This window comes from Seriola lalandi, unplaced genomic scaffold (genome assembly GCF_002814215.2).
Source record: "Seriola lalandi dorsalis isolate HSWRI2012SDOR001 ecotype SW California unplaced genomic scaffold, Sedor1 jcf7180002054658, whole genome shotgun sequence".
Taxonomy (NCBI): domain Eukaryota; kingdom Metazoa; phylum Chordata; class Actinopteri; order Carangiformes; family Carangidae; genus Seriola; species Seriola lalandi.
The window spans coordinates 1,534,170-1,556,375 of NW_019525211.1; the positions used below are offsets into that span (position 1 = coordinate 1,534,170).

The 22,206-nt window shown below is 41.9% G+C and overlaps 1 protein-coding gene across 2 annotated transcripts; it reads right to left on the reverse strand.

Annotated features, from left to right (window-relative positions):
- Positions 1 to 293: 293 nt before the first annotated feature.
- Positions 294 to 21,015, reverse strand: stim2b (stromal interaction molecule 2b). Of its 2 annotated transcripts, none has more exons than XM_023420849.2 (11): positions 20,863 to 21,015; positions 10,610 to 10,721; positions 8,769 to 8,880; positions 6,887 to 7,002; positions 6,551 to 6,728; positions 6,267 to 6,444; positions 5,923 to 6,084; positions 4,986 to 5,086; positions 3,983 to 4,221; positions 3,672 to 3,861; positions 294 to 2,899 (listed from the first exon to the last, which is right to left on the reverse strand). In XM_023420849.2, exons 1-11 carry the CDS (start codon positions 20,974 to 20,976, stop codon positions 2,266 to 2,268), a joined length of 2,136 nt encoding a protein of 711 aa, XP_023276617.2. In that variant the 5' UTR covers positions 20,977 to 21,015; the 3' UTR covers positions 294 to 2,265. The 2 variants fall into 2 exon arrangements, with proteins under 2 accessions (XP_023276617.2, XP_087033984.1); XM_087177858.1 differs by having other exon boundaries at positions 3,618 to 3,861.
- Between the last annotated feature and the right edge of the window lie 1,191 nt (positions 21,016 to 22,206).

Genomic DNA, 22,206 nt, shown 5'->3' on the forward strand with positions numbered 1-22,206 from the left:
CAGGGCTTCTTTTCAGCCTGAGCCGAGATGACCGGGATGACATAATCAGGGTTATTTTTCAGAAATGGGGAATTTCCCTGCAGCGCTGCAGAAAATACAAGACAAATGTCGATGTGTAATCATTGGATTGCCCCTTTAAAATTGCATCAGTGCTTATGTGTCCACTGGCTCAGTAACAATTACACAGAGCTGTTAGGTATTAAATAATGAACAGGAATAATATCCAAAATGAGCTTTTCTCAGATGTATGAACCAAGTGTGAATCATGGCAGCAAACATGACTCTTGAACATCTTCGATGCCTCAATTTTTTTATTAATTCGTCTACAGTATACAAATATTCACACAGAAAATGTTCTCAAAAAAAAGCCCCTGTCTCGTAAACATTCATTTTCTCCTCCTCTTGCAGTCCTGTCTTCTACTTCCTTCATTGTGTGCTGTATTGTTCACGACCTTCCAAATATATATGTATTTTTTTTTTTCTTCTTTAAAAACAGAGGCCACTGGATCCTCTCGTCATCGTGTCGTCCTGTCACCCAGACACACCTCGTGCACGGCGTCACCCCCTGACATCGCATCTCCGCTGACACGGCCGTCATGTAACCACATGACCCGTCGTGTTGAGCAGCAGCAGTGACAGCAGCCAGGTCCAGGATGAAGGGAAGAAGGCAGAAATCACAGTGTGAAGCAGGAGCTCTTGACATCAGTGCGCTCGGTGCAGGCCCAGAGGTGAGGAACGGGACCGTATTGCATGGGTCGGCTTCGAGCTTAGTGTGTGGTGGTGGTGGTGTTGGTGTTGGTGGTGGTGGTTGTGGTGGTGGGAGGGGTGGCGAGTCTTGGTGTATCAATCAGATCTGGTCAAAAAGTCAATCAAAAAAGTTCATTTTGTTGAACAGATAATCCTTAGTGTTCGTCTTTAAAAAGCCTGGGAACAAACATGGTAGAGGCCAAAGACATCGCAGTAGAGTGGAGACATCCCTGCAGCTGTCTTAGACTCCCTGGCGCTCATGAATCCTCAGAGTCATGGCACTCCACCCACAAAAAGAATTAATTGCACACAATTTGACCGAAATCTGGTAGTGACACCAAGTTTTAGAAAGGGACAAAGGGTTTAAGACAAAACAAAATGGAAATGGTATGTTGTATGGCTACAGAATGCAGTTAATCAAGTAATAAGGGAGAGCTAGATTACAGGGAAAATGACTGGTGTGGGTTAAATCTGCATATTCAATAAACTCTCTTCAGTAAAGATCAGTTTATAGGGACCCCCACCAATCAAAATGTATTTAAAAACATCTATCAGAACATAATTATGCTAAAACAAAGTATATATAATATGTATATATATATGTATATATTTTGAGATGTGCATAAACAGTGACATTGAAGACGCATCAGATAATTTTGGCTCTTGCATTATGTGCTGCATTTTCACTGCCGCTGCCCATGTGTTCCTCTCATCTCTATATCTTTATTCAATATGTACTCCGCAAGCAGCGGCTCTTTCCCAAAATACCAGGAAAGCATTAGTGCAACAAACTTTTAGCAGGATTTTTTTTTTTTTTTTTTTTTCTCAAAGGAAATTAATCAAGTACATGAGTTTAGGACTCAAACACTTCACAAGATGCAATTCAGAATTAGAACAGGGGAGAAGTAGTTCGGACACTTGACAAAGAAACTGTCAAAAAATATGTTATCAGAAATCATAACCTTTATTTTTCTGGGTGTTTTTTTTTTTTTTTTTTTTTTCAAGTGTTGCTGTCACTATTGAAAGGGAGATTTAAATATTTTCAGTGGGAACAGCAAATGTCATTCTGCACTGGACATCAACAGTGAAACACAAGACATTGTGTGCTTGGAAATAAATTCATGGACTGCACCTTTAGGCCCTTAACCATAGCGGCTTTTTGGTTTGAACGCAAAGTAACTTTAACAGAAGACAGCGAACAGGTCATGTGTTGTTGGATGTCCGGATGACAACTATCATGACCTTTGATTGACCTTTCCTTGACCTTTGCAGGTTTTCCTTGTGAGGCTATGAGTGAACTAAATAAAAAGGCATTATTGAAAAATAAGGCTACCAGTCTGGAGCTTTTAAAGGCACCCAGACTGAGCTACATTCCATCTTTAACAACAAAAAGAGGAAAATAAGAGAGAAAATGAAATGTTTTAGCTTACAGTGATGTCCTTTTTTTTTAGTATTACGGCTAAAACAACTCCTTTTATTTTATTTCTGTCTCTCTTTCACTATCTCACTTTGCAAGTTTTATTTTTTCTTCTTAAATAGACTTTTTAATTTAGAGGAGGAGCGCTTGATTTTCTCTCCATTGTCGCTGGAGTCCTGGGAGGAGGTGCTCTGGAGCTTGTGTTCCCTTCCCACACTTCGGCCCTCCGAGTCCAGGGAGGTGAGAGACGGGTAACGCCCCACGTTGGGCAGCATGCTCGCAGGCAGCTGACCGAAGCTGTAGGACTTCTCCAGGATGCCGTTGTACATGCCCTTTCCTGTCGCAGAGGTGACATTCCCCTGCGAGAAGGTTGCACTTTGGGACTCCGGGATGATGCGGGTGATGTCGGGTGAGCCTCTGTGTGCAAATGGGTGGTGCTCCAAGGCCGGGGAGGGCGAGGTGGAGGGCGGGCCTGAGGGGGTGGTGGCCGGAGTTGGAGGGAGAGGAGGAGGCGTGGAGTCCCTGAGACTGCTGCTGCTGCTGCTGCTGGTGTGGGTGGTGGTGGTGGGGGTGGACGCGGGAAGATCCGAACTTTGGCTGAACAGCAGCAGCTCCTCGCGGGAGATCTTGCGGTAGGGGGTCTCCGATCCTGGCGTGCAGGGGTTGTGCAGCTGCCTGCGGCCCAAGGAAGAGTTGAGAGAGTCTGTGTCGGAGTTGCCCTCCTGAGCCGGTTCCCTGACAGAGGAGAGCAGACACACGGTCATGACTCAGAGACCATGGCAACAACATTTGAGCAAAAGGTTGAAAAAGGAAAAAAAAGGAAAGAAAAGGAAAGAAGTTTTCTCTCTGTTGTTTTGACACTTGGAAAATGTAGTTAAATCTTCAACACAAATTGTCTCAATCAGCTGGAATGGACACAGTTCTTTGTAAAACAGTGACATCTAGTGGCCGTGTGAGAGAGAATCAGTCTTTTGAGCAAATGCCAGTCAACATTGTGTCTTTTAAGTACAATCATTAATTTATTACTATAAACCCAACCATGTGTTTATTATTGTAACCATGACAACAAAGGTCCTCTAACCTTAACAGATCATTGCAGATCATTTGAATCCAAACAATGATCTTTCCCTAAACCTAACCAAACCTTTACCACAGTATCGTCGCATCAAAGGATTAGTTGGTTACTGCATTCAACCTGACTGAGGTCACTTTTTCAGTTTCCTTGGGGTTTAGTCTTTACTAACACATTAGTGAAGACAATTGAGAATACAGTGCAGGTTTAAGTGAAGATAAGATCCTGCTTGTTAATTAATTATGTTAGGCATGAACTAATTATGGTGTATCATGTAGAGGTAATTCATGCATCCTCCACATACTAGAAGACACCCAATGAGAAAAGGTTACCATTCAACCCCAAGATTAAAGCATCAGTATGAATGTCTGCATAAAACACCTGTGAGTCCAAACTGTAAAACCATTCCGCGGCGTTCCGGCCACCGCTACATACCCCCTCCTATCCGAGCTGAACATGATATGTTCGTCATCTGCCTCGGGGTGATAGGAGAGGGACGAGCTGGCCATGGACAGCAGGTCGGGGTCTGGGGACATCAGCGAGGACTGTGGGGAGCTCAGCAGGCTCCGGCGGGAACGACACAGGCTGCTGCTGCGTGTCAGCGAAGGCCGGATCATCGTAGCCGCTGGGGGGAAAGATGAAATAGCAAATGATGAAGAACGAGAGAGAAAACCACATTGAAATTAACCTCACTGCATGTTTCACTGCAATAGAGAGCTATCAAAACCCTCAACCGGCTCACTTACTCGTGAACTGGGGAATGATGGGAGGCGTATCCTCGTCCAGGTCATCCACTCCTCCTGCGATGGGGTAGGGAGGCACCGACACTCGCGGCATGACCACCCAGCTGTGGTCAGAGTAGAGGCTGGCCGTCAGGCTCGGTAGCCCCGAGTTGTTGACAACAGGGAAGCCGCAAAGCTTCTCGATCTGCTGCCAGCGGTGGAGCCGCTCCCTCAGGCACGCCGTCACCTCTGACAGGGCTTTCCTGAAAAACGCAGGTTACTGTTACACATTTATCGTAGATCATAGTGATGTCTGATGTGGCAGACCCAGTAAGAAGCTGTCTTTGCTTTGATTCGTCAGGATTTGATCAGTTTTGGCACGTGAGCCGACTGGTTTGATGTGAGCCTTGTGCCTGATAAAGTGGTCATAAAGAAGATTTTGCTTTGCTCTCTCTTCCGTCTGATTTGCTTCCTGTACGGCTTTTAAACACAAAGATATTCTTTACCTCAGCAGCGATATCCGATGTTAAAGTTTTACATAATAGCATTATGTGCTTAAATCTGTGCAGGAACTTGACACTGTACAGGCAGATATTGTCACTGGATATATTCGAAGAATTTAATCCCTGAACAAACAAAGCAAACTGACTAAAGATAAAGAGACAAATGAAAGGCTGATTTTTTTGTAGTTGCTGTGAAACGGCACCAAAAGCTTCACTCACTCTTTAGCAGATGCTGTAGAACAGTATAAATATGTATATGTATACAATCTGCAGTCATACATTATTGACCTGCTTTTTAATATGACACAAGGACCTTTTCTTGTCATATTCAGCACATTAATGCAAATCAATAGGGGCGGCTAAAACAGATGTGGCTGACAAACGCACAGGTCAAGGATAATGAATTCTCCTATAGTCATAGCTTTAGTTGCTCATGCATTTTTTTAACATGTAGTTACTGTTGCATCACATCACTCGTGTGTGTGTGTGTGTGTGTGTGTGTGTGTGTGTGGTGGTGGTCTCACTTTGCTTCTAGTATCTTGTGGTCCACCTCATCCAGTGATGAACTGTGGGCTACGTGAAGAGTTCCAAACACAGAACTTCTCTTCTTTTTAATTTTCTCTGCCTGAAATAAATTAAAAAAAAAACACAAAAAATATTTCATGACTTGAATTTTAATTAATCATTTTTATTCAGAATTTTCTGCTATGCAACAGTGGTTTGGTTTGCAAGGATCGACTGGAAGGCTGCCATTTCCTGCTAAGAGCGGATTCACCTCACTCATCAGTTCACCAGCCAAAAGATTACAGTAGTGATTATGTGTGTGATATTTTACATCAGTTCTACCACTACTCGAGGCCCTGCCAGGCTGCACCACGCTGCTTTTAAACAATACTGGCTGTCGACGAGAGAGCAGACTGATGCACTGAGCTTTATCTGCAGCCCGGCACCAGCAGCTTGGTGGCAGCAGTAAACATGAAAGACTTGAGCGCTCATACACTCCCATGCATGAGCTCCAAGTCACAGCTCCGTGTAGCGTAGCTTGTTACTAGCAAGGTGAAAAACTGGAGAAAGGTCTGATTTTGGCAGGTTTGGTCATCTCCTGCCAATCAACACCCAGGGCAGAAAGTTAAAGACTCTTGCAATGGATGTTAATGTCAAATCTGAAGTAAGAAAACTTGACGCTGAACTGGGAATGGCTGCAACATTTGTTAAATTATTTAAGAATATAAATATTAGAACAATTTTAAAAGTTAATGTTTTCCAAGCAGTTTCAGTCCAGATCAGTGGCTCAATATGAGCAAGGTAAATTCAAATGTATGCTTTTCAAACACTGCTGGCATTTACACAACAGTTTCTGAATCCTTTCAAAGACCTTGTATCTGGTCATTTAATGCTCTGTCACTGTGAGTCTTCAAGGCAACGTCTTAAAGACCCACGGTCAAAAGAAGAGAAAGTTACCTCCTCTTTGGCGACGCACAGCTGAAACTCTGCGTTCTGTTTCTTGATGTTGTAGTATTGAACCTCCACCTCGTGTGTGAGCTGGAGCCACTTCTGAAGAGCTTCAGGCACCGAGCGCTCCGACTGCATCTCCTTCTCCGCTCGCTTCAGAGCCTTACGCACCTGCACGGGAGGCACGTGACACATCAGGGTCCAGGGTCAGGGTAAGTTCATTGTCAAATGCTTTTTAAAACTTTACTCATGAGATCACTGATCAAGTAGTTGGTCTTTAAATTTCAAATGAGATGCATTTACTGTTTGCTGTGTTAAAATCTGTTTGCAAGGGGCAGTCCAGGAAGTCCTACCTGCACTAGCTCCTCCTCTGCGTATTTGAGGCGGCTCAGCTCACATTCAGCTCCCTCTCGCAGCTCTCGAAGCCTGTGAGCCTCCTTTTTGGCCCCGTTGATTTCATCCCTCATTTTTTGCTCGAGGTTTTGCTTTTCCACCGCCACCGTCCGGTTCTCCTCCTGAGCTTTTTCCAGCCTGGGAGGTGACAGGAAACAGACAAGTTGATGCATTTTCACATTTGAATCTACATCTGACTCTAAATCTGATTTGAACCTAAATCTGATTTATTTCGTTGTCTTACCGGCTCTGCAGGTCTAAGAGGCTTTGCTCCGCGTTCTGCAGGCTTTCCAGGTCCTTCATCATCTGAGAGATGTGCACCTTGCTGGACTTGTTTTGCACATAGGCAAACCAGCAGCCCCCAACACCGATCACTATGGAAACCATCAGGACGAAGTCTTTCATCCAGTTATGTTGTGGACCTGCAGAGGGAGAAAGGCGGAACAGGACAACAGTTGGTGGCTTTTAAAAGTACTTCATTTAAATACATTTTATTTAATTTTTCTGGTGACCAAAATTAAGAGTGTTGGTATTTGACTTTTATGAATTGTGATGGTGTTTGAATGCGGTTCATACTTACGGAGAGGAGGACCAAACAGCACTGCATCCAGCGCCTTAAGGTTTAGTTTTTGTTTATGCCGCTGGTCTAATATCTTCAGTTGCATCGACATAAACGACGGTTCATTTGCTGCTATTCTGAAATATGAAAAGAGAGAAAAAGAACATTTAGTGCAGCTTTCTACACGGTCAGATTTCTATTATTTCTGTGTTCAATGGGCATTATAATTGTCTTTGTGCACAAACAAAATTGAATTTCTTGGTCCTCCAATTAAAAGACACCTTTGCATTTAAAAATTTTGCTAATCTTATATATATGTATATAATGTGTGTATATATATATATATATATATATAATGACATTACATTGGCAATGGTGTTCAGTATTACAGAATGTATAAAACATTAAGGCATTCCCTCCAGTCATAATAGAACCAATATATCCAATTTTAAAAATATTGGTTAAATACCCTGATGATGTCAGCTCCACAAAAAGATCTGTGAATAAATTAAGATGTAGGAGATTTTGGTAAAACTTTGAAACTCCTTCGACTAAATTATTGCTGTAAATATATAAAAAATAATGCAGGACTCAATAAATAATATAAAAACTGTAAAAATAATGTAAGAGTGTAAAAGTCACAACAAACAGATACAATATTGTAGTAATAAGTGTGATACTGAATGGAGAGCTCAAAGTGTTTACATTGTCTGAACTGTAAGTTAACAGTCAACCATTTTTCCCTCAGCCTTCCCAGGTCCTAAAGTAAATAATTTGACAGTTGCAAATCTTGATGAATTGGTAAATATCCCCCCATGACGCTCCAAAGGTGTCAAAACTGACAGAAATTAAATTCTGAGAGAAACCTGGTGGATGATTGAATCTTGGCTGCCTTTGGCCTCAGACTAAAAATAGCAGTATTGATCTTAAAAGCCTCACATCACTCAAATCCTACCAAGAACTACCGGTATGATTGTGTGCCTGTGAGTAGGACGTGCTCACACAGGTGCACACTCCGGCCTGCATGCATGAATATCACTCCGACACTAGATAATTCTCATGTGTTCTCTCCGTAGGTTGACCACTGTCCCACGAGGGGTTGTCCGCACGCCATCGCCATCTTCTCGAAACGGCTCAGACAACATGGCAGCCTGTGGAAACTGTGTTCCTTCGCTGTGACATCACTTAATGAGTCAGCACCCATCAGCCCTGTGGCGTAATATGAGACCCCCCTCAATAGCCCCTGTGGGCTACTCATGCCGTACATGCAGTTTGCAGAAAGTCACATTCCACAAGTGTCCCACTAACGTCTGGGTTCCTCCTGTAATGTCAGCTCTCAGATTACATAATCAACAATTTGATCCTCATCGTTCTGTACGAAGGAATTCTGGGAATATTTAGAGTGCTATGAAAAGACTAAACTGTCCAAAGTCAACCACATCACTCTGAATTCAAAAAGCATGGTGCATGGTTGTAATGTTGGCTGCATTTAAGATCATGTAACAAAAAGTGGCCTCCAAAAAAGAAAATGTCTACAGGCCCTGAGAGAAATCTTTTCTAATACAACATCTACCAGTTTGAGAAAAGTCACATTCCCCCTGTGTGCTGCCTTTTACAACCAGCAGTGGGCAGCATTAAACAGAGCAAAGAAAACCGAGGGTGCCTGTGGGTATTGTAACAAAGATCATTATATTGCTGCTGCTCATAAACACTCTTCACTGGTCACCAGCGGCAAAGCAAAAACAAGAACATCTTAATTAGAGGATAAAGAATTGACATTTAGCGCTTGTACTGAAGGTGCAGAACAGCAACAATTCATTGCTTAAGTCTTGTCATCAGTATCACTGATGCAGGCTGTGTAGCGCTGTTCCTGCGGGGGGGCAATAAGGCGAGCCGCACTAACCGAGGTAAGGTGTTCCCCGTGACCCGGAAGTCCCGGAAGTTCTTCTCGTACTGCGGCAGCTCCACCGACTCCTTCAGCCACTGCACCGTGTCCTCCATGGTCCAGTTGTGGACTGAGGGAGGGAGTGAGAGCAGGTGAGTCGTTCATATATGTTTAAGCATTGAGATGTTGCTTTTGGATCAAGAGCAACTCACAGAGAAACAAAGGTTAAGAATAAACAGAGGTGGAAGGAGAGTTAAGATCCTTTAGTTCAGTAATAGTAACAAGTAAAAGTCCTTCATTCAAATCAGTCTTTACTCATTCTGCAGAAAAATGGCTCTTTATCTGATACTATATATATTATTTTTAAATTGTTAATACTGATGCATCATTTTCCTGTTGCAGCTGGTCTGGGTGGAGTTCTTGCACTAACTGCACTGACTGCAGTTAGTTTTATCCATTGGTTCCCAAACTAGGGGTTGGACCCCCCCTCCCAAAGAGTCACAGCATAAATCTGAGGGGTCCTGTGATGATTAACTGGCAGAGGAGAAAAGAAATAGGAAAGTTCTGCTACACATATCTACATTTGTTTTTTGTTTTGATTAGTTTTTGCTTTTACACTTTTTGAGTTTTTCCGTCTTTGAGCCTTTCACTGGGAAACATCTTAATCTGAGAAGTGACGAACGATTTTAAATAAAAGTAGAGGAGTGAAAACCACATCTCACGTTGAGAGGTAAAGAGTAACACAAAATGACACTCAAGTAAAAGAACGAGTGCCTCAGATTTCTACTTAAGTGTAGTTGCTTGAATATATATACTCAGTTACATTCCACGCCTGAGTATACATTTTTGTACTTACTACAAACAGGAAATTAGTGTAAAGATCAAAGAAACCTGATTAAAAATATATAATATACAGTATTTACAGCCGTGGTCCTGCAGCCTGCACCTCAACCAGAAAGTAGGAAGTTAATTTTCTGCTGTGTGAGTGTTTATTTCAAATACTAAGGGAGCATGAGAGCATGTTTAAAACTTGTTCCAAAACCGCTTAGCTCCACACATATTTCCAGAGTGATAAACAAACACTGCTGCATACAGGCTGAGAGTAACAGATTTGCAGGGGGGGGGGGGGGGGGGGGCTCTATTTGAAGACAAACAACACATGTGACTTTGTGTCAGATTTTGTCCTCATGTGAAATTCAAATAAGAGAGAAGAGTAGGAGAAATTCATCTACAGGAAAAGTTAGTGTGATCAAAATGAAAAGAAAAAACATTTGCCCTTGAGCAGTTTAATAATTAAAATAATACCAGTAAATCATGATTAAAACTGCTCAGAATTGCAAATGGACTCCGTGACTAAATACGTCCTTAAACATTGATGAGTGTCGGCTTACTCAGACTTTTATATCACGATGTGCAGAGAAAATAAGAGGTCACACTTCTGGGTAAACACACCCTGAAGTGTACGTCATTGTTTAGTCTCTCCTCCAGCCCTTGAATCGTCGAGCTTGCAGAAGTCTGCTTGAGTTTTCAGAGAACTGGAAAGTCACTCAAGATGGTGATGAGGATTCTAGGGTTTGCTAAAGCGCTACAGGAGCACACCATGAGTGAAGAGGATGTCTCACCTGCCGACTGCACCTGGCGGATTTCTGGTATTTATATAGTTAAAAGGTGCCGCTGCTTTACTACAGATATTTAACAAAATAAAATGTTCCTCCTCTGTCACCACCTGTACTATTCTCCCTCCTCCTGCTTCAGTGAGCTTTTCTCTCCCCTTCCTCCTTTGCACAAGGCAGTAAATGAAGGGGGTTATGTGTTTTTTGGTGACCTTAGTGCAGAGACAGTTAACTTCTTTGCTTTACCTTCGGAGGTCTTCCAGCCCTTCCACAGCTCCTCCACAGTGATGTGCTGGTCTTCACGGTGCAGGTTGCTGTGTTTGTTGGTTTGCTGCTGCTTCATGTCTTCTATTATAAACTGAAAAAGAGGACAAAGAATTTTGGCTGTTCATAGTTATCACAATATGTATGGGTTCTTTTGGTCTACAACATTTTAAAATTAGTATTTTTCGCAAAAAACTCTGGGGGAGACACACACGACTGCTTGTCTGTATATGTCCATGTGTGGTTTTGACAGAGGGAGCCGCAGAAAGTTGGCTTTGCCTAAAAGTCTGGCTTTGGATCACACACACACGCACACACACACACTTTCTTTTCACTCTCCTTTCTTCCTTTTAGGGACTTTGAAAAGAGAAAGGCACCACTTCCACCTGCATGTGCATTTATGTGTGTGTGTTCAGTTTCCGGCTCTCCTCCTTTGGCAGCTTAGAACCAAAGTCCCCCGCAGAAAATAAAAAGCCATAGCAAACAAACCCACCAAAAGAATTGCCAGAACACCAGTAGAATTAACATGAAGTATGGCTGACAACCGAACACCTCAAAGCATTTATCTTGGAGTACTGCGTTTGTGTGTGCGGTCTTGGCATCACCTAAAAACATTGTGACTCTTGTGTTGCTCATACATCCTCCCTGTTTTTGATAAATAATTAACCTTTGATGTTACTGCATGCTTATCCGCCAACATGTACTGCAATTTAAATTTGCGAAGTAGCAGCCAAAGGTTGCTGCGTGCAAAGTTAAAACATTTGAATTACTCGTATATACACTTTAAGCGGTTAGTTATGTGAAAGCTAGGCTAACCATCTCCTGGCTCCAGCAAATTAACGCACAAATGTGAGAGTGGTATCAATCTTCTCAGCTAACTCCAATGAACAATTTACCAAAATGTCCAACTCTTACTTGAATTGAAATTTTTTTTTTCGGAGCATGTCCTCCCTTATTGGTCTAATTAATGCTTAAAAATGTCCAAGATACTTGTACATTAAAGGAGATACACCTGAAACCTTATAGTTAAGTTCATGGACAACTTGTGAATATGCAAAAGTTGCATGTAGCAATTTAATGTTAATTATAAATATGTTGTAAGCTAGCAAGGAGCAGGCAGATCTGCTGTTAATTGTTGCTATGGGACACATCAAGAGAAGCATTATCTGGTAGAATCATTAGCAAAGATGCTTAAGTGAAAGTGTAAAATCACAGAGGAATTGAGAGTTCCTGAGTTTTCATCCTTGGTGTGATCAGTGGGGAGCTGAATGTACTGTCTGTAGCACTAGCATATAATGTCTGTACATGTCAGCAGCAAATAAAAGGTGCCACAAAGTCAGGAAGTTGGAGCAGAAAACTCATCAGTGAGGGTATATGAAATCATGTAAAACTGAACGTTGTAGCTGCAGCTGAGGGGGTTTTGACATTTCACACTGCGGTGAATCATAGATACAGATCAATGAGTTTCACGTCTGACTTGATGAGAATAAAAACAGCACACCCAGCTTCCCACACAGCTTGAAAGATGTCATGTGCCTGCAGTAAGACACAAGTTATCATTGATGCTTGACTGCACCAAATCTCCTTGAAACAGTCCTAAAAGCATTTAAAGATACAACTGCACTCCTCATGGCATAGAAAAACACAAACGTGCAGACGTGGCAATCATTTTCAAAACCCACTCACACACTTTCACACATGTCCACTGTGTGCACAGAGCGTCTGGAGTAGTGCTGTGAGTCTGACAGTGAATACACAATGGCAGTCAGGTGTTGAGAGGCTGCCTGCTACAAATGTCTCCAGCCTTGCACACATTTTCCTGTCATAGAAGAAGAAAAAAAAAAAAAAAATTTCTGTCTGTGATCAAATTGAATTGTCAGAAAGTGTCCTCTGTGAGATTCACTCCTGGCTCATGCACTCATTTAAATATATTCTAATCAGACATTTAAGAGAAGGGAGAGGAGGATACTTAAGTTGTCAGAGTGAGGAAAAAATAGTGAACCCATTATTTTGTAGGCACAAAATCAAGCATCTTTTACACTGAAGGGTTTGAAAAATAAAAGCACAGGAATGGATACTGTAAAGTGGGTGAAAATGTATTTGAAAGCTCAATGTCTGTTTAATTAATTCATGCCTGATGTACATTTGTTTTATATAGTGGATAGCACCCATGTTACGAGTCCTGGACGGCTGTGGGAAGAAGGGTGTGCCTAATGGTGATTCCAAGTAGTTTTATCAGCAGGCTGATTCCACCTTCACACACAAACCTGGTGTGTGACACAGGATTTTGAACAAACATTCAACATGCATGTGACCATTCATAGCGAGTTGTGGGCAAAATATAGGTGGCGTGGCTATTCATGTCCACAACTGTGGTTTCTTTTCTTACTGCTAAAGCACAAATACTGTAGATTTAAAACTGTAAAAAATTGTGTGTTTGATAGGAAATGCTTTTACAGTGGAGAATTAATGAGTCACACACTGCTAACAATCTCGCACCTTTTGAACCTTTTGAATCACTTTATTAAATTGTTTCTTTAGGTGGAAGACAATTTCCAGCTTTTGGTCAGCATAAGATGATTGAGCATAATAACTACCTGAGTGATATGAACATTTTTCTTGCTAGTAATCAAGGTAAAAAAAAAATTGAACTGCTGGTGGAGCTGGATGAATATATGTTAAAATATATGTACATCATTTTGTGGCGATCCATCCAATTGTTGTTGAGATATTTTAGCTTAGAAGAGATTCATCAGACTCACATTAATGGGTCCAGAATCTAACCTTATTATTTTGTCTCTTAGTGAAAGAATCGTGCAACACCAAAGGAATGTATGTCAGAGGGCTCAACTTCAACACCGATAGCTACATTTATAAGGTTGTAGTGACTACAGATTTATACTGAACCCTCAAATAATCCCAGAGTAACTGCGTGGTTGTTATAGCCTGTGTCCATCCATGTCAGAGGTTTTTCTAAGGTCCCCCATTTGGGTCTGAAAAGCTTTTTCACCACATCAGTTGTGGACAAAATACTCAAGAGAGGCCTAAAAACTTTGCACAGTGCTTTTTTTGTCTCTGTTCACCTTCTTCTTTCAAATGCAAATCAGTTTTGTCTCTGACGTCAAGCCAGGAAACAGCTAAAGAAACCAACTGTCTGCTGAGTCACTGGAGGGACCACAATGTGTGCAATACAAGTCCAAACAAATGTCTTTGCAAAGCCCTTAATGCTCACTGTACTTGAGAAATGAAGTCCTGCTGGCAGAGGGCATGTGCAAGAACAAGAATAGAAAAGAGTCTGAAGAACGAATGGTTTATTAAAAATAACTTACATGTGTAAATTTGTTAATCATATCAAACGTCTTCATTTTATTTACAGATAATTAGACGTTTGTAAAAGAGCATTTTTATAAAATCTCATCTCAAGTGAAACTGGGTAAATTTGGTTAAAGTAACATCCAACGAATCCAACATCTGATCACTGTGTAACAGATAACTCACTCAGGATCCAAGTCAAATATTTACAATAGCAAAAGAAAGATTACTCAGGAAAGTATAAAAAGACAAAAAGCTGAATCGTTGGAGGATTGAAAGTGACAGTAATTGTTTAAAGTGCTGGATCATGACACCTACTTGCGGGCAGGCCGGCGGAGCTACTTTGCATATGGTCAAAGGCAGCTTTGTGATGTTTTATAGAGTCATATAAAATATGTGGTGAGCCTTTGTGTGGTTGCCTTCAGCCTTGGTGGTTAAGAGTTTAGATAGTCTGATAGCTGTGATAATTACAGCCATGGTGTGGAGCCTGTTGAAATATCAAAGGAGGCGAAATTAATGCAAGAAAAAAAGAGATGAAGTGTTTTTTAGATCGTGTTTATAGAGAGCTACAACTCTCCCTGAGGACCAGCAGTCAATCCTGAGAGGACAATAGTATGTACACATATTCTATACTTACACACACACACACACACACACACACACACACAGGCCTAGTACAGACAGGGTATGACACATGGTCACACACAGCCAGTGACAGACACACACACAGGGTGGCAAACAAAGACATATTTGTTCACATCAGATTCCAGATTGGGGGTAGTTGGCTGAGTTTGAGTCTCTTCCCATGAGCCTCTGCTCTCTCTCTAAAAGTCGACTGTGACTCTTTTCACCCCTGATATCGACTGTATCAGCCCATCTGTCCACATCTACTCAACTAATTTACTGAAAGTTATTACATCCACCGTCCATCTATCATCATCAACCCAAAATGAATTTACTCTATGACATACCTCCACATTAATAAAACCCATTAGGTATGTGAAATTGCAGATTACTGCAGATTTGATTAATTGTTATTAATGCGTCCTAAATGTGGGACAAAAAGTTTGCCGTGCTCGGATTTGATTTATGCAACACACAAATTACTTGGGGCACAACTGATTTATCACACATGACAGCTGGGCAGCCTCATTGTGAAACTATCACTTTCATGATTAAATCTTCCTCGTGCTTTTATTTTGAGAATTCAGAAACGAGCTTGGTTATTTAACCCAAGATCAAAGAAGGTATCTTTGCATAACTTCTTGTTAGAAGTTAAATTAAATTTTTATCATGATATTCTTAGAGCAGCAAAGGTCGGTGCTGTTTTTTTTTTTTTTTTTTCTTTAAGGACCCAAAAGGATGAAAATCTATCTTTGCAAAAAGTTTTGGTTTATTTGTCCAGGATTTGAGTGGAGGTGGCAATATTGATACACAGTTGAAAAGTTATTGATGGTTAAATCCAAGTACCAGATACAAATGTCTGTTTCTAGCTACTGATACCAAACATGGTACTATAACCAAAGATATAAAAAAAAATCATAAAAATCCAATATTACTATAAATACAGTTGACAAATTTATATCAACTCAGGATATGCATCATCGCACTGACCTACTCTGCAAGGGAAGTAAGTGGGCTTTTGTTTGTGTTCCTCTCATCATTTAAAAATGACATTTAACAGCAACATCTTCCAAAAATACACCACAAAATATGCTGCCAACCTTTTTTTAAATGGACTGTTTCTTTTATAGAGAGTAGTTCCAATGAAAACTGTCATCACTGAGGTCTGTGCATTATCCAGAGCAACAAGAACAGTGTTTCTTGAAAATGTTTTTATTAATGAAATAGCGCCACATTTTGTCTCAATTCGAAGCGGGAGGTAGTAAATGGAACGTTCCCTCTAGAACATTCCCAGACAAGTCAACAAACGCCTTCGAGAACCTTCCAAGATTCCTCCCTTCTATAGATATCGCCGGGACGCTCCATGAGCCTCCTCAAATGTCCTCTGATCATACTAACCTAAACACAAGGAAGACATATGTACAGTACAGTGTGCTCGCACAGATGTAGAACTCACATGCAAGCTTAATTTTTCCACCAAGATGTGATGCCAGGGCCTGTCAAGAACTAATAAAGCACATGCACATACACAGCAGCAACCCCCCACCCCCCCATCCCCACCCTGGCTGTGACGTGGGTTGGGCATTTGCAGCTTCAAAGTGATGCAACACGATCCAGCCAAACGTCTCCTTGGCAGACGGGCTGCGCGTAGCCCCAGCACCGCACCCCGAGGAGAGGACGTGCACCTGCCGTCCCCAGTGACTGACACCCCCCCCCCCTTTCCCAAACGTCACTCAAAACTCCCCGACGATGCCCAGACTCACAGAGTAACCAGAGACAGGATTATGTCTATCAGGATAACGGCTGGATTTGATTCCTAATGAAATTCTTCCGCAGTGGTCCAATTACAGATGCTTTTGGAAGACCGTAAAAAAGTAATTACTATTGGGTTTGAGACTATAAATACACATGAAGAGTGTATTCCTGTTTACATTTATTCAGGCTGATGGCAGCTTTGATCTGAGACCAGCCATGTGGATGGCAAAAATCTATGATAATGTTACTAAACTGACATTGTGCAGCTCATACAACTGCCAAAATCTACCTTTTACCCTCATCACAAAAATTGATTCTGGCAAAGATCTATCTGCTTGCTTCCCCTAAGGGCTGTGTGTGTTCTGCTGTAACTCTCTGCTCCAAATATCAACTTCAAACAGCAGTCAAAGCCTTGTTCCCCATGCTGACTGATAACTCTGTGACGTGACATGTCGGTGAACACTGTAGTCGTAAAGGGAACTGAGATACTTGTTGGCCTCACCACTTCCTTGTTTGTTCTCACGGCCTCCCCACTCCAGTGAAAGTTTAAATAGGTTTGAGTGCACATGGTAGAAGGTACTTTTGTGTGTGTGTGTGTGTGTGTGTGTGTGTGTGTGTGTGTGTGTGTGTGTGTGGGCCCAATGGTAAAGCAGTTAATGAGAATCCAGTGAATGAAAATTGAAAAACACCATGGTTACATGCCACAGATGTAGCATCAGCTAGCTTGTGGAGGCTAATCCAAAGGGAGATCGAAATTTGACTTTGTCATAGTCACATATAGTCATGTCAATGATTCAGCAACCGTGCACTGATACAAACTATGAAACATGGGTTGGTGTTAATATGTATGTGAGGGTTAATTTCCCTGTAACTTAGCAACAGTGATTGTTGTTTAGATACAGAGGAATTTTACAGGTAAAACAAATGTTACATTACAGCGCTGCCAGGTAACTCGCAAGTGACTGATAAGTTCCTTTAAATTGTATTTCGATAACAAACTGTTCATGTCAGCTGGTATAAGATTCACTGTAGCAAATGAAAGACAGTGTGTTACGGCTCTACCACAGCTCTACAGTTTTTTTCTCTTGTGTTTCCTTGTTTCCCCTCGTGTCTCCCCCTCCCCTCTTATGTATGTGTGCGTATGTGTGTGTGTGTGTGTGTGTATTTATGTATTTGTGTATGTGGGCATGGCTTCTCTCTCCTGGCTCCTGGCATCATTCCACACCTGCTACCCATCAATTCATCAAGCAACCTGTTCAAGAATCCCGGCCTATCTCATCGCCAGATTGTTCCGTCTGCTTAGCGGTAGACTTGCTCCTGGCCACTCTAGTTATTTGTGAAGTATTTTCTAGAGTTACTTGTTGCTCCTTTCCCTGCCTGCGTTTAACGTCTTTTTCCTCTGCGTCCAGAATCCCAGCGCCAGCCAGCCTCCGCCTTCACCGCCACCACTGCCAATCCCTCTGCCTTCACCCCCTGCTCTCACCCTCAGCCGGTCTCCACCATTCCCTGCTTCAACCATCCTCAGTCGACCCAATCAGCCCTCTCCAGCCATCTGCTTCCCCAGAATAACTCTTTTGTCAATAAAACCACTTAACTTTACCCCACCTTAGCCTCCCGAGTCTGCTTTCAGGTCCAAACACAAACTTTTACACAGCCAGTGTTTCTGATCCTCCAGTTAAGACATGCCAATGGGTCATTCATGCATTTCTTTAAAATGAATCTGAAAAATCAAAATACCATAAAGGAGTATAAAACTATTTAGTTCACAGCTTAAATTTCTGGATAAGTTAAGGAGGCTTACACCATCACTAGACTCTGGAACGAAGCAGAGAGATACTGTAGCAGCTCCATCTGAAGACTGCCTGAACAAAGACAAACCAGAAATACTGTCTTAGTTTTGCTGCTTGCTTTTTTCTTGCTAAAGAATGTGATTTAGAGATTTCATCCCCATCAGTACTGCCTTGACTCCAGCAACAGATAAAGCATGAATCAAGAATCGTATATGCAGAAGTGCTGACAGTCCAACAACCAAGACTTACTCTGCCATTTATTTTCTTGATTATTCTATGAACCAATTTCTGGTTTTATCTTTACTATCATAAAAAAATAAAGAGAAAGCTAGAACAGGAGAGTTTTTCACATCTTTGCCTCAAAAGTAAGATACTTTTTTTTTTTATCTGAAGTTGTTATGGATTTTGTAAAAACCACTAAATGTCTTAACCCAGTGTGTACAGTTCCAAAATATGCTGGATTTAAAACGGAAATACACAGAAAGAAGTCAATCCTCTTCATATTCCATCAAATAAGCCTTTTAATATGAGTTTTCTTATATTTTGTTCATATTCATAAATCACTTCCTTTACTGCTCAACATGCTCTACAAACCCCAAACACGTAAACATAGCCAAATGCCAAATGGTATCATTGTGCCCATATATCTCCACTGCGTCTGTGACAGCAAGACCTCTCGTTTCATCCTTACCACCAGCTTAAGAATCTCTGAAATGCATGCCATGAAAAACTGGATATCCTGACCACGGCTTTAACATTACGAATATGACCTTCCACTCATCTGAGTCATCCTCTTAAATTTTAGGTAACACGAGAAGAAGTAGAGGAGGAAAAGAAGGAAGTGCCACAGAGGGGTTTTTTGTTGGCTGCGTGTAAGGTTTCAGCCAGGTGGCAAACGGGGGTGAGCGGGTGATGAGGATCTTGCACCCGCTCCTGGACCTTTCATTCCCCATAAGTGTGTCACTCCTTTCAAGTCATCACTGCTAGGAAGAAGTGCCTTAGGGTGAAATTTGATTCAAAGTTGCACCAAGAGCCTGATTTTTTTTTAGGAGCGAAACTGAAACAATGAATTAAGGTAAGTTTTTTTAAAATGGCTGCACAGGTTCTTTGTTTTTTCTTCAGGCTACAGACTTTTAAATCTGCAAGAGTGAAAGTGAAATGAGACTGACTGTCAAAGTTCACTTGTTTTAAGTCACACAACAGTGCCCATATTCCAATAAAAGTAACTGATAGACGGTCACTAATTTGGTGAGAGGAGCATCCATCATGTTATGAAACCCTGCCCTGCTTATGAAACCTGCCACTGGAGCTCAGAGAAGAAGCTTGGAAATCCTCAGTAATCAGCGACGGCCAAAAACAACTTGTGTTTTCTGCTGGAAAGAAACAGACACGTCTCATTTCCCTTATAAAGACAAAGGGTGAAAACGGGTTAGGAGGCTCTATGTAATGCACTCTTACATACAAGCATCAGGGTTACATGTACAGACACACATTTCCTTAATAATGCGGGCCAGGGGCCAGTTCCAACACTGCAGCCCTCGGGGGTCTTTAGACAGGACTCATATAGGGTCCAGCTCTTTCCTGAGGCATCACAGCAGGGCTGCAGGGTATAACTGTTTCTCACACCAGCACTTCTCAGCCAGTTAAAAATGACTCCTGCCAACACACACACACACACAGAAAATGTGACCAGGGTCCCGAGTGGTTTCTTTTGAACGTAAGAGGTCGTTGATTACCAAGAGACGCGCAGGGCACAGCAGGTCAGAGTGCTCTCAGATGTCAGCCCTAGCCCTCTTGTCACTCACAGAAACCTGTCTCTTCACTCTCCACACCTCCCCACACACACACACAACACACTACCAGTGTCACTACAGTCATCTTTCAGCTGCACAAACTGTCTCATCTATAGTTTTTTTGATTACTAGCAAAGACTTAACTTCAAGGACACCAAATCTCAAATAAAGGCCTGTCTTATGCTAATAATTGTACATGGTGAAGGACAGGTTGGTCCTGTGAGTGCATGTGTATTTGTACATGCATGCAGAGACACTAAAATTCTCAGAAAACTATAAATATTAAAAAAAAAAAAAAAAAAAAAAAAATTTTTTGTTTTTTGTTGTAAAAACACTCAGTAAAAACACTAAGAATATTTGTGTGTGTGTGTGTTTCAGATGTCAGGAATGCCGACACCAGTTTGGATCTCTCCTCTGATGACTAACTGCTAAATGTTATAAATGATTTGACTTTTGGGACAACTACAAAGACCGGCCTGCTGCTACAAGCTGTTAGTCACTGTTTGCACTTTAAAGTAAATATTTACTAGTATGTGGTGATCCACTTTCAGAGGTGACAGGAGAAGTATTCCTGCGTCAACACTTGGGGTTTAGCAAGCAGTTTGGTTTTGCTAAAGCTAACGATCTGAGAGATAGTGGCTTTTTATAGCGATGGTACCATGAGAAAGTGGTCATATAGTAACAATATGGGAACCATGGCATGAAAAGCAAATCGCTTTCCAACAGAACTTCAGTTTATAATTATAAAGGTTTTGCTTTTGTTTGACTTAAAAGATAAAGCAATATTCCCGTAGGCATCACATTTACTTTGGGACGCCTTCAGGAGGTCACAGCCCCAGGTTGGAAACCGTCACTTTAACCCTAAAGGCCACATGCTTCAGCATAGCTGTTTGTTTAAAACTAATATGCCTCTGCATGTGTCCTCTGGCGACACTCTTGAATGTAGATTGACGAAGCTCACCTCCACGCTCTCATTGACCTCTATTCCCCCGTCATTGTCGTCATCCAGCTGTTTGTGGATGTGCCGTAGCGCCTCCAGACTGAAGCGGTCGGCCTCGCCCATGCATGGCGGCATCACTATGAGACAGGGGTCTGCAAGGGTGACAAAGAAAGCAAATGCAGGTCAGAGATGAAGGGTCAGGAGAGGGTTAAACACCACCTGGGGGAAGTTTACAAAGTGGGCACTTATGTGTCAGGAGGGACACAACAACAATTAGCATAATTGTCTTTGTGTTGTTTAGTTAAAACAGTGTTTATGAGGTGTTAGCAAACAGTGGTTAATAAACAAAGAAATGCTTGATTTTGCATAATTGTATGTGATGATGCTAATACACTCGCTTGTGATGATAAAGTCTTGAGTTGGGTTTTAAGAACAAAGAATATTAAGATGCTAACCCTCACATAATGTTTTGTTTCCCTAGGAGGATAGTGACAGACTCATTTTCCTCCTGAGTGCACTCCGTACTGACACTTTGTTTAAAGATGGCTCCACCTTCAGCGGCCTGACCACACCTGCCCTCCAGGCATTTACTAAAATGCGCTCCACTTCCTTGTGTGATTTGGAAGCAGGACAAGTTGTGAAATCAGTTTCTGTGCCTTTAGCAGGGGTACTCCTTCTACATTTACTCCAACAAGTAACACAGGTTTGCCTTAGTCTAATAAATGTCTCTGGATGGCTTTGATTGTCATCCTATGGATCTCCCATGAATCTTAAAAGACCAAAGTTAATTAATGATTAATTAGTATAATCCTAATATTTGTTGGCTCAGATCATATAAAGGAGCACACAGCAGCACACAGTCCACTCATTGCTCCTGCTGCACGCTGTCATGTGCTGTATCATCCCTGCAGCGTCCCCAAAGCACCCCCCTCCTGGCTTTTATTCAGTCCCCCTCCTGTCCCACCGGGGAAGTGAGCCCATTACTTCCAACCTTCCAAGCAATGGACAGTTTGAGCTGGCAAAGAGCCAAACTGTCTCAGTGGAGCCACAAAACACACACACCACACACAAACACACACCCACACACACACACACACACACACAGATCTGAACAACCACAGGAACAGTAACTCATACAAAAACTCACACATAAAATCAAAACCACATTTAGTAAGATTTAAGTCACAGTCCTGAGGATCCCTCCATAAGCTTGATGCACAAGGACAGAACGCTGAAGGTTGTTAAACTGTCACGCAATGCCTAACACATAATGATGCTCTCCGTCTGGCAAAAGTTTCAGAACAAACATAAAGCCAAACAGCAGCCCTGGCAGAAACAACAACACCCAGACAACGAATAGACACC

Coding starts and splice junctions, on each gene's coding strand:
- stim2b (XM_087177858.1), bottom strand. CDS start 20,976: ATGCCGCCATGCATGGGCGAGGCCGACCGCTTCAGTCTGGAGGCGCTA. Junction 8,881..10,609: donor GGGCTGGAAGACCTCCGAAG/GTAAAGCAAAGA, acceptor TCCCTCCCTCAG/TCCACAACTGGACCATGGAG. Junction 7,003..8,768: donor ACGGGGAACACCTTACCTCG/GTTAGTGCGGCT, acceptor TTCATATTTCAG/AATAGCAGCAAATGAACCGT.